The sequence below is a fragment of the Antechinus flavipes genome, chromosome 4, assembly GCF_016432865.1.
Source record: "Antechinus flavipes isolate AdamAnt ecotype Samford, QLD, Australia chromosome 4, AdamAnt_v2, whole genome shotgun sequence".
Lineage (NCBI taxonomy): Eukaryota > Metazoa > Chordata > Mammalia > Dasyuromorphia > Dasyuridae > Antechinus > Antechinus flavipes.
This window is the reverse complement of record NC_067401.1, coordinates 85,241,505-85,254,770: the sequence shown is the minus strand read 5'-3', so window position 1 is coordinate 85,254,770 and position 13,266 is coordinate 85,241,505. Positions and strand designations below refer to the sequence as shown.

The 13,266-nt window shown below is 33.9% G+C and overlaps 1 protein-coding gene across 1 annotated transcript in view; it reads left to right on the top strand.

Moving 5' to 3' along the window:
- Positions 1–902: 902 nt before the first annotated feature.
- Positions 903–13,266, top strand: part of CATSPERE (catsper channel auxiliary subunit epsilon) — a 202,841-nt gene continuing 190,477 nt past the window's right edge. Inside the window, 3 exon segments of the mRNA XM_051996564.1 lie at positions 903–991; positions 1,086–1,381; positions 1,384–1,468. Coding sequence (XP_051852524.1) covers positions 903–991; positions 1,086–1,381; positions 1,384–1,468 — 470 coding nt within the window.

Sequence of the window (13,266 nt, the reverse complement as noted above, 5' to 3'; positions counted from 1 at the left end):
CCTTCCAATTGATACCTGCCATGTATTTTGGGACACACCCACTTTTGGACACTCCTTAGGATTGGGCTGGCACATATAACTAAGAAAGGGGTATGTAAAATCATGGGTTCACATATTAATTTATCGTTAGTAGCTAAATTCAGTACAGTATATGGTTAAGCCAAAGGCCAAAGAAGGCAACATGAAAAGAGATATTCGCTTATTTATCAATTATTCCCCAGACTCAAAGTCTTTGATTCTTCAGACTCACACTGGCCAGATTTTTACAAGTGAAGAAGCTGAAGCCCAAAGTGAGGAAATAATTTGTGAAAGATCTTGAACACAACTCCTTTTTCCCCATTTTCTCACTCCCCCACTCCCAATCCGAGAAAGTGTAGCACCTCCCTAAGATACCAAGTTTCTTCCCAGTTTTGGTATTGATTGAATGGAAAGAGTTCCCACAATCGCAATAGTTGATAATGTTTTTTTTTTCCTTTTTTTTATTTTAAATTTTTATTTAATAATTACTTTATATTGACAGAATCCATGCCAGGGTAATTTTTTTTACAACATTATCCCTTGCACTCATTTCTGTTCCGATTTTTCCCCTCCTTCCCTCCGCCCCCTCCCCTAGATGGCAAGCAGTCCTATATATGTTGGATATGTTGCAGTATATCCTAGATACAATATATGTTTGCAGAACCGAACAGTTCTCTTGTTGCACAGGGAGAATTGAAAGTTGATAATGTTTTTAATCACTGCAGGGTAGATTTTGCTTCCCCTTCTCCTCCCTCACCCCCCCCCCCCACTCGCCCATCAAACCCCATAATTTCACTGAGGAGAGGAGCTTCTCCCCACCACAGCTACAGGACAATAAATCGTCTGGAGTCTGTGATTTACCCAGAGACACGCAGCCCTTTAGTATGGAAGGTGGAACTTTTACTGAGCTTAGCCCGACTTCGAGGCCAGGAGTCCTTTATTCTGCTTCTCTAGTCCATAATATGTTAATAACGCTCGTTCAGATGCTGAAGCTTTTACCAGAAAACTTACTACAAGTCAACTAGCCTGCTTCATTCTGTATAAATTCCACTAGTCCTTTCCCTCAGAAATTTCAAAGTAATATGTCTTTCCCGAGATGAGAGCCTCGTGGCTAACACAACTATAGGTTACACGGACATCCAACCTCTAGGTTTCGTGACACTTCTAGGTGCCCGCCTTTTTGCCAGTGAAAGGGGATCGAATGCTAACTACAATGCTTTGATTTTGCTCTTTCCCCTCGCCGACGCAGCGGAAGGCAACGGCTGGGAGCGAGGTTCCTAATGAACTTTGGTCGCGCGGGCCGTCTGTTGTGCGCAGCTTGCCGACTTCAGGTGCGGGAGGAAAACGCAGCTGCAGTCGCTATACATAGGTTCTTCCTTGCCATGTTTTGGAAGAAAGTCGTAACTGCGGGAGTATTATTACTGCTGGGCTACAGCTCAGCTTTGTGGAGGTAACGGATTAACCTGGGGCAAGGGGTGAGCGATTTCTCTCCGGGAGTTGCAGGCGGCTCCTACGCGCCGTGGGAAACTTGGGTATCAAATGGGTTCAGTTCAATTCAGTTTTATTTATTTCCCTTCTGTTCCATAACGAAGATAGAGGAGAAAGCCGCTGATCTTAGTACTCCTATCCCAATGACCCCATTTCTGTATTAAGCTTTCCTTTTCCTCAAAACTCATCCTTCTGCAAATAGTTGAAAAAATGGAATCAAACAATGGGAATTAGTGTGAACAGCACTAATATACCTAATTTAATCAAAAATCCATGAAAGAATGCAGCTCTTAAGTGCTTTGTATAAAAAAGGAAGAAGCAATCATACCAAGGCAAAGATACACACACACACACACACACACACACACACACACACACACACACCGTAAATTCTTTGAGGAGAGAAACTGTTTTGCCTTTGCACTTCAGCAGTCACTTATAAAATACTGGTCGACTATTTCACAGGATTGTTTTGAAGATGAAACAAGATGATGTAAATCATCTCTCTCACTGAAACCCTAACGCACCTTTTCTGGCTAGTAATAGGCAGGAAAAAGTGAGGGGTGGTGAATGGGAGATTCTTTACCCAATAGATCCCCTTGTGTTCTAAGTACTGAAATGGTTATCAGTTTATCTTCATTTATATAAAGTGAAACCTGTAAATATCAATTGCTCGATGTTTTTTTTTCTGAGATCTATCATAAAAAGATAAATAAGCGGATAACTTTATTATTATATACCTTTTTATCCTGAGTTTAATGCATATTCGGCCTAATATCCTTTAGCATTTAGGACTAGAATTCTGGGTGGAGAACTCAACTTCAGAATGATCCTTGAGAAAAGAAAAGCTACATCTTTAGTGTAAAAAAAAATCAGCTATAGTCAGAATATTATACTTGCTAAGGCAGGACAGAAAAGAGTACTTAGTCACATTAAGAAGATTTTCAACAATAGTTGAGTCATATAACTATTTTCTGGGCAACTTATCTTCCATTCTTGGCAGAGGACCTTTACAAAATCCTACTTTACCAAGAAAATAAAGGTGAGCTGTCTGGTTTCTCCTACCCCAGATTTCAATACCTCTACATCTTTATCCATATTCCTATTCCCCTATTCTTCAATCTTTAAGGAAGCAAGATCGTTGAGGGCAGGGAATAATTTGTATTCCCAGTATCTTGCAAGCAATAGGTGCTTAAATGAATGTTTTAGGGTGGTTTTTCTTTTGGTTGATTTGGCCCTTCTTTGCCAAGATCAATTCTCCTTGTGCTCTGGATCACATCTCTTTCTGTTTCCCTTCCCTTTATTCCCTTTGTTCTATCTGCAGTCCATCCTGAAGTTGCTTCTCAATTGTCTAGAAATATCTTTAAAAACTTCCTGTGAGGCTGTGAAAATGGAAAGCAGGGTTCTATACAAGGGATGCTTCAAAGGTAGAAGTGATGTGACTATTTTACAGGGTAAATATTTGAAGTGAGATTAGAGAGAGATATCAAGAATTGTGAGTCTGTACATGAACTGATGCTGAGTGAAATGAGCAGGACCAGGAGATCATTATATACTTCAACAACAATATTATATGATGACCAATTCTAATGGACGTGGCTCTCTTCAATAATGAGATGAACTAAATCAGTTCCAATAATGTAGTAATGAATAGAACCAGCTGAACCCAGTGAAAGAACTTTGGGAAATGAGTATGAAACACTACATAGAATTCCCCTTCCCTCTATTTTTGTCCTCCTGCATTTTTTATTTCCTTCACAGGTTAATTGTACATTATTTCAAAGTCTGATTCTTCTTGTGCAGCAAAATAACTGTATGGACATGCATACATATATTGTGTTTAACATATACTTTAACATATTTAACATGTATTGGTGTATCTGCCATCTGGGGAAGGGAGTGGGAGGAAGGAGGGGGAAAATTGCAATTGTCAATGCACATGTCTTGTAAATAAAAAGCTGTAATAATAATAATAATAATAAAAAGAATTATGAGTCTGCCTAACCCACAATATCAGGATGTTAGCATAAAGGTAATAGAGGTTTGGAAGGGAAGAGAGTTTGGGGAAAAAGAAAGTGAGTTCTGTTTGGAACATACTAAATTTAAGATGCCTATGCAGCATACACTTTTAGATGTCCAGTAGGCAGTTGATGATTCCAGACTGGAGATCAGGAAAGTAGTTTGGTGAGAAATGAATCCATGGGAACCTGATGGGATTACCAACTAAGATAGCATAGGACAAGAGCACCCTGAACAGACCCTTAGAGGATCCCTATTCTTAGTGTTGATGACTTGGACAAAGATCCAGCAAAAGAGACTCAGAAGTAATCAGAAGAATCAGGCTAGAGAAAAAATGTCATGAAAAATAGAATGTATTCAAAAGAAGTGATCAGTAGTGTCAAAGGCTGCAGAGAGGTCAAGAAAGATGAGGATTGAGAAGTCCATTACAATTGACAATGAAGATATTATTGGCAACTTTGAAGAGAACAGCAGTTTCAGTTCCATGATGAGGTCAGAAGACAGACTAAAGAGTTAAAAGAGAATGAGAAATAACTTTACAAAAGGGAAAGGGAGAGGGGAGTGGCTACCTCTCCTGCAGCTGAGATGAAGATCTCCTCTACTAATATTATTGTACTGCAATAGTGCTCCCTCTTTTCCTTATTTTGCTTGATTCTTTATATCCTTTACTTTTCCACATGGATTTTGTTACTTTTTTTCTGATTCTGCAAAATACCTCTTCGATAATTTATACTGATCTGGCATTAAATTAACTTTCATTCCTGTTGTCATGTTCCTGCTATTTAATAGTGAGCATTCCTTCAGCTATTTAGATTCTTTATTTCTTTAAGAAGAACTTTATAATTATATCTATGGAAATATTTTATGTGATTTGGTAGATTGATGCCCAAGTATTTTATTCATTTCATATTGATTTGAATGGGATTTCACTTCATATTATTTTTCTCTTGGTCTCTATTATTTTGCAACTTTGCTGAAGCTATTGATTGTCTCAATATCTTTACTGATTCCCTAGGATTTTAAAAAATAAATCATCATGTCATTAGTAAATAGAAATAGATTTATCTCCTTTTTACCTATCTTTATGTCTTAATTTCTATTATCTTATTGCTAGTTTTAGCATTTACAGAATGATATCTGATAATAGGGAGGGAAGCAGGCATCCTTGCTTCATTCCTTTCTTGGAAAAACTTGTGTGTACTCATTTCATATTTGCTTATTTGGGGTTTTGGATACATACTTTTTATGATATAAAAAAAGTTCTTCTATGCCTATAGTCTGTAAGTTGTTTGGGATAGAGGGAGAGATTGTACTTTATCAAAGGCTTTTTTCCCCAAACTTTTTTGATAATCATGTGGCTTTGAATGCTTTTGTTTTTAATATGATTATGTTGATTGTTCTCCTGAATTCAAGCTATCATTGCATACTTGGTCTAAATACAATTCAATCATGTTGAATGATTTCCTTGATGATCAATGTAATCTGTTTGATAGGAATTAATTTTTAAAATTTTAAATTGATATTCATTGATATTATTCTATAGTTTTCCTATACTTTATCCTTCCCTAGTTAAAGTATTAGGACTATATTTATCTCATTAAAAAGAATATGGTAGTATACTTTCTTCAATTTTTGAGAATCATTACTTGAGAGTATTAGTACCAAATATTCTTTAACAGTTTAATAGAATTGTCTAGTGAATCCATCAGAACCAGGGTTTTTGTTGCTATTGTTATTATTGTTTTTATTTGGTAGTTTTTTAATAACTAGTTCTACTTTTTTTTCTGGGATTGGATTATTCACAACATCTATTTAGTTTGAGGGTATTCCTCCTTTTTTGTGTATCCTATTTTGGTAGCATTTAACTGCATAGTATACTGGTTCTGATAATTCTTTCCATTTCCTTTAGTTTTGTTGTGATTTACCTTGTTTCTTTGCTCCTTTGTTGATTACTTTTGTCCTCTTTTTAAAAAATCAAATTGAGTAAAGGTTTATCAATATTATTAGTCTTTCAAAAGACTTATCTAACATGTCTATAGTTTTAGGGGATTTCCAGTTAATTTCTCCTCTACTATTTAATACCTGCTATTTTGTCATCATTTTAGATTGGCTTATTTGTTGACTTGTTATTTTTTAAATGCCTATCCAGTCCATTAATCCTTTCTTTTTATCTTTTATTAGTATTATATTTGTGGGGATAAAGTTTCCACTTGAAATTGCTTTAGCTGCACTCCAGAAATATGATGTATTATTTCATCATTATCTTTTTTCTTATAATTGTTGATTGTTTTATGATTTCTTCTTTACTTATTCATTATTTAAATTTTTATTAGCAGTCCATTTGGATCTGTGTCTTTTATTCATGCTTCCTGAACTGATTACTATTATTTATCTCATTGTGATCTATAAAGATGTTTACCAATTTGTTAACATTTGTTTGCAATAATTGTGCTCTAATAGATATATTTTATAATAGTTCCATGTGATTTGAGAAATATATATGTGTGTGTGTTTATATATATATATGCATATATATAAACACACACATATAATATATATTCTTTAGCAGTATTGAGTTGCCATAAGGTTTTTTTTTTTTTAATTTTAGTTTCTCCAGCAATTTGTTCAGTTCTTTATTTTTCCTTTTGTTTATCTTTCTGGTAGATTTGTCGAAAACAGAGAGCATTGAAATATCCTGTCACTCTTATATTACTGCCTTCATGTAGTTCAGTTAATTTTTCCTTTATTAATTTGGAAAGTAAGGCATTTATAGCATATGTTGATATTGATATACTGCTTCCACTTATTCAGACTAATGCTGGTTTGCTGGTTCGAGGCCAGGGTAGAAGATTAACCTTTATTCTCACCTTGATGCAACCAATCTTTCTTGCTGATCTAAGTTGTCTTTGCCTGGAAAATTGTTCTGCTCCATTTTTTAATGTGTTCTGATTTTCTAAAATTTGTTTCTAAAATTTTAAAAAACCTTATGTTTTAAGGTATTTGGAGAAATTTGGGAGAGAGCTCCTCTGCTATCTTGGCTCCCCCTACCTTTCTTTATATCTCCTTGATTTTAGTATTGGAACAATATTTGTCTCATAAGATAATTTGGTAGGATGCCTTCTTTATTTCTGCAACTAATTTTTGTAATATTGGAGTTAATTATTAGAATATTTGATTGAATTCACTTATTGGAAGATAATTTTTTTTGGAGTCATTTTCTCACTCATTCAGTTTTTTCCCTGAAATTGGATTATATAAGTAGTATATTTCTTGTTTGTTAACTTGAGCCATTTTTGAAAGCAAATATTCATCCATTTCATTTAATTTATTTGTCATTAATTTAGCAAAAATAATTTTTAATTCCTCCTTAGGTATTATAATAAATTCTTTCATTTTAGATTTAGATTTTAGGAAAATTCATACCTTGATTTTCCTTTAAATGTCTTTTTCAAATCAAAGTAGCTAATTTGACAATTCAGCTCCAACTTTTATTTATCAGCCCAATTTTTTTTTTTTTTATTGTTGGTGGTGGTGGTGGTAGTTTTATTTATCTCTTTTCTCTCCTCCAGAATTTTTATTTTTTCATTTGTCACTTTTCCAGTTTTAAAAAGAATATATATGCTCAATTTGTTGATCTCTTAATTCTCTTTTGTTATGCATTTATACAATGCTTTAAGATTTGCGAAGTACTTTACCAATATTTCATCTTAATAATAATGTTTTAGAGATCTCGTTCAAGAAAACTCACTTATTATTTGGAATATAAATCAATAAAAAATTTAGTCTGTACGTGTTACATGTTGAAGCTTTTATTTTCAAAACATAATCAAGGATAATTTTTCACCACTGACTCTTGAAAACCTTATGTTCCAATTCTTCCTCCCCTTCCTTTTACCCCCTCTGTTAGATGGCAAGTAATCCAATATATGTTAAACATGGTAAAAATATATGTAAAACCAATATAGTCATATGCATTTATACAATTATCTTGCTGTACAAGAATCATATCAAAAAGGAAAAAAATGAGAAAATAAAATTCAAGCAAACAACAATAAAAGAAGTGAAAATGCTATAGTGTGATCCACACTCAGTTCTCACAGGCCTCTCTTTGAGGATATATGGTTCTCATCACAAGATTATTGGAAATGGCCTGAATCTAGACCCATATTTCTCTTTGGAATAAGTTGGCTTCTGAATATGAGCCATTTTCTACAAGTACATGAAATAAATAGAAAATACATTGTCATACTTGATAATCAGTTGATAATTAGTTATTGGTTTTTGGAGCCATTTATGGTTCCTCAGGGGAGGATAGATAGAAACTTTATAATCTTCTAATCTATCATTGACCATGGTAATAGTGTAAGAAAGGATGGTCTCTGTTTATTTTTTGGTTTGCCTTGCAAAAAACTCAATAAAAGAAGAGAAAACATAGGAGTAAAATATGATAGTTCCCTTGAAATTGAGATTTATTCTAAAATGCCATAACTCATATCAAGAAAAGATACAGTCCCATTCTTTCTGTAAGTTTTTTCCTCTGTTAAGATCTCATAGAGATCTTATGACACAGAAATTTTTGAGTTGCCTTATTAATATTTTCTTCAGTAAATTAATTGTTTCTATGATTTATTTAATCTTTGATCCACTCATGCTTTAGGATTGTATAGTCTCCAATTATATTGGAATCCTTTAAATTTCTCTTTATTTAGTTATATATTTTTGCATTGTTATGATTAGTAAAGGATATATCTAAAATTTTCTTTTTGTTTATGAGTTTTTTGTGTGTCTTAGCACATGGTCAGATTTTAAAGGTATCATTTAAAGTACTCTTTTAAAAAAAATTTGTTTATTAAAAAAAAAAGAATAGAACAAAAAAAAGAAAAAGAAACTAAAATGAAACAGAACATTGCCATGTTCCCAGCAGAACATCAGGGAGGATTCAAAATATGTATCAATAAATTACCAATTCAAGAAAGGATATATAATAGTAGAAGAAATTATATTCATAAATTGTAGAGGGCTGAAACTTTGAACAAGTGTACTTGAATCAGACAACTGAGCACTTAAATTTAATTACCTATTTGATATGAGACAATGACTCTATTAGCATATGTTTGGATAAATGGCTCTCTTCACAGTTGATGCTGGCTGAATGTTTGGTGTTAAGAGAATCCTAGGCAAGGATTAGAAGGTGGGGTAAGAGAGGCCAAGTGACTTGGCGGCAGAACAAGGAGGAGAGAAACTCGAGATTCTGGACTCCAGAATCGAGGAGAGATCTTTGACAAGCCTCGTGGCAGCTTGTCTACATCCTCTACTTCTCCCCCTAAAGACCAAGGACTTTAATTCATCCTGACTCTGGCTGACTCTGAAACCCTCCAGGGAGCTAGCCCGTACTTTACAATAAGTGTCTATCTTTTCTTTGCTTCCTTGTAGGCTGCTGTTTTATCTCTGCTGTGCACTTTTTACTTTATTCTCTTTTCCCCATTTCATCCTCTCTTTCATCCCTCAAGCAGACTATAGTTAATTGTAGTTATATTTACATATATACAAAAGTATATATATGGAGATATATACATATACATACCCCTACTCACCCCATCTGCATCCACACACACATACATCTAAATTCACACCCACAAACCACACATATCTATATTTATATATACATACATAGCATAACATGCACACATATATTCAAACACACACACACATATATATCCATACACACATTTACCCATATGTAAACATGCATCTACAATAATATTAGTATAACTGACATATTAGATATCTCTTTTGATTGAATCTTCAAGTTTGATTTTGTCTAGGATCAATGATTACTAGCCATACTTTTTTCCCCAGTAAATTCTACTCCTGATCCTTGTTGTAGTGTTTATATATAATTCTTTTTTCCCCTATCCCTGCTAATTCTTCTGCTTTAATTCTGCTCCTTAACTTGCACTCAGGAATCCCTTTCTTATCTTCTTCCTTACTTTTTGCTTCCCCTTTTGTTCATTCCTTTATTTCTTTATAGATTTTGAAGGGTGTTATACTCTTTCTAGTATATAAATAATGTTGCCTATTTAACCCATTTCTGATGTGGTTTTCAGAACCATGAGCCTTCCCTTCCCTCTAATCTATTCTTCCTCTGTATTTTATTTGATATAACATAATTACTATTTTTACTGTTTCCTAAGCAGTTTTGCTTTTTAGAGTCAGATCATACTCAACTCTGCCCAACCTTGTATTTTGAGCTATCCAATTGTTGATGTCAATCTTAAACATGTAGTATGAATTTCCATGTAGAAAACATAAACAATTTATCCATGTTAAGTTCCTTAAAATTGATATTTGATATTGGCTTTTATATTAAATTTTCTGTTTTGATTGATAAAAAATCCTGAAAATCTGCAAGTTTGTTGAATATCTATTTTATTCTCAATTCAGGATTTCAGATAATTTTGCTGGATATCTTTCTGGCTGCAAGCCACAATTGTCAATAAATACGATCTATTGTAGCTGCTGCTTAGTCTTGTAAAATTCTAATTGTACCTGCACAATATTTGAATTGTCCTTTTTTTTGTTTCTTGCAAAATTTACTCTTTGATCTGGGGGTTTCAAAATTTGGCAATAATATTCCTGTATGTTTTTTACATAGGATCTCTTTGAGTGATGATCATGAATTTTTTTTTTTATTTCTACTTTCCCCTCATGTTCTATCACTCCAGGGTAATTTTCTTAGATTATTTCTTGAATTATTGTGTCAAGATTCTTTTTTTTTGGTTACACTTTCAGGTAGTCCAATTATTTTTATATTTTGTCTTCTTGATTTGTTCTTCAGAAACAAATTTTGTTTTTCTTATAAGATGTTTCACATTCTGTTCTATTCTCTTTATTCTTTATATTCTGTTTTGTTATTTCTTGCTTTCATAGCTTTACTGGCTTCCCCTTGCCCAATTCTAATTTTCAAAGCATTATCTTCATCTTTAAGACTGTAGCTCCTTTTCTAGTTGATTAATTTTGTTTTCATAATTTTCTTGCTTTCTTGGATGGTTTTTATTTTAGTTTTTTCTCAATGTCTTTCATTATGATTTTTGAATTCTTTAAGTTCTTCTATAAATCTCTCTAGGCAGGGAGCCATTTAATGTTACTCTTTGGGGGTAGAAGAAGCTTTATCTGCTTGTGTTCTCCTTTGAATGAACTCCACTCTTCCCTATTCCCATGATAAATTTTTTATATGGTTAGTTTTTTCTTTGCAAGCTCATTTAAATATATATATATATATACAGAGAGAGAGAGAGAGAGAGAGAGAGAGAGAGCACGAGCAAAATGCTTATTAGCATAAACACCTCTAATCCTTGTTTAGAGGATGGTACCTCTAGCTTCATTTCATTTCTCCCCGCTGACCTCAAACCAAAAGCTCCATTCTCCTGTAGGTCTCCACAGCCAACAGCATCCAGCTTCACTGCTTCTGTATTCACCAAGAGGGCTTGTTCTTTCTTGTCCAAGGCCAGAGGTAAAAGTTCCTGTATCTGAAGCTGAGGCTCCAGTCTGACTCAACTTGCCTCAGGGTTTCCCCACTTGGAGTTTCTAAGAAGTTACCCTGGAGGTATTTGCACTTCATTTTGGTTGATCCCCAGTCTAGAGTCTTCAGAAGTTCTTGAGTTGTACCTGAAGGACCCTGTTCTACCCCAAGTCCTCTTAATTTTTCACCAGTCCATGTTCATCCTTCATCCTAAATACAAATTTGTTCTGTTTGTAGGGTAATCTGAAGAGCTTGAAATGTACTCATCTAGTCTGCCATTTTCCCAGAATTGTCTCCTCCAAAGTGTTCTGTATAATTCCCATTCAAAAACTGAGATATATTACACCTAACTTTTCTAAAATTCTATTCAGTTTCTTAACCTCTTTCCTATTTATCCTGTTATCTTAAAAGGAGCACATTAGTTCACAGCAATTATTGTTTTGCTATCTGATTCACCCTCAAATTTCATTAGCTTTTCTTTGAACAATCAGCATGACATTTGGTATATATATATTAACAATAAATATTGTTCAATTATTTATAGTACCTTTAAACATCATATATAGGTTGCCTGCAAATTTCTTTTAGCTGTTTTGTATGCTTTACTGTTGCCTTATCTGAGATCACATTTATCATCAAGGCTTTTATTGGATCCTCCTCTATATGATGGAGGGAGGATTCTAGGAGGATGGCATAATAGGTTGGTAAATTTCAAGCTCTCCATATTTTCCCTACAAATAGAACAAATTTGCACCCTGTGAAAACATGGACTAGTAAAAAATCTAGAAGACGGGGCAGAACAGGGGTTCTGCAGGTACAATTCAAGAAGATTTGAAGACTCCATTAACCAATGTAAAGTGCAAACACTTCCAGGGTAACTCCAAAGAAACATCAAGTGGGGAGTCCTGTGGTCAGCAGACTGTGGCTGAAGACTTAGCAAAAGCCACAGAAACTTTCACTTCCTGGACAGTGTGTAGAATCAGAGTCTGAGTCCAGTAGGACTGAATAAAACTTGACTGATTAGGAACACCAGTCCCAGCTGTGGTCTTGGGTAAAAAGGAACCAGAGGAGCAGATAGGTTGCTGGCTGCAGGCACTTGTTAAGGGGAGAAGAGCTCTTATTTTGGGATTCTAGGTTAGAGAACAGAGCTCAAGTGAAGCTAGAAGCACCATATCTCCACCCCATGATTTGAGGTACTTACAATAATACCTCTTATTTTTAAAATTAACTAGCAAAAAGAATTCTATAATAGAAATTAGGGAACAGAGAAGACCAGGGTTCATCTTCAGAGATCAATGAAATGAAAAGAGCTTCTTCAATCCCAAAAGAGAAAAGTGAAATAACTCCTCACCCAAAGAGAATTTAGAGAAGAACTCAAAAAAGGATTTAAAAATCAAATGAGAGACATTGAGGAAAAACTAAAAATAATAAAAACCATAAAAGAAAGCAAGATGATTATGAGGGAAAAGTTAATGAACTAGAAAAAAGAGACAGAAATGAATGAAATATATGAAAATTAATGAAAATTAATGATAATGAAAATAACTCTTTGAAAATCAGAATTGGGCAAGGGGAAGCCATTGAAGCTTTGACACCAAGAAATAACAAAACATTATAAATAAGGGAAAAATAGAACAGAATATGAAACATCTTTTTTTTTTAAATAACTTTTTATTGACAGAACCCATGCCAGGGTAATTTTTTACAACATTATCCATTGCACTCACTTTTGTTCCGATTTTGTTTTGTACAAAAGCTTTTTAATTTGATGTAATCAAAATTTTCTATTTTGCGATCCATAATGGTCTCCAGTTCATCTTTGGTTACAAATTTCTTCCTCCTCCACAAGTCTGAGAGATAAACTATCCTATGTTCTTCTAAGTTATTTATAATCTCGTTCTTTACACCTAAATCATGGACCCATTTTGATCTCATCTTGGTATATGGTGTTAAGTGTGGGTCCATGCTTAATTTCTGCCATACTAATTTCCAGTAATCCCAGCAGTTTTTGTCAAATAATGACTTCTTATCCCAAAATTTAGGATCTTTGGGTTTGTCAAACACTAAATTGCTATAGTTGACTATTTTGTCTTGTGAACCTAACCTATTCCACTGATCAACTAATCTATTTTTTAGCTAATACCAAATGGTTTTGGTGACTGCTGCTTTATAATATAGTTTTAGATTAGGTACAGCTAGGCCACCTTCATTTGATTTTT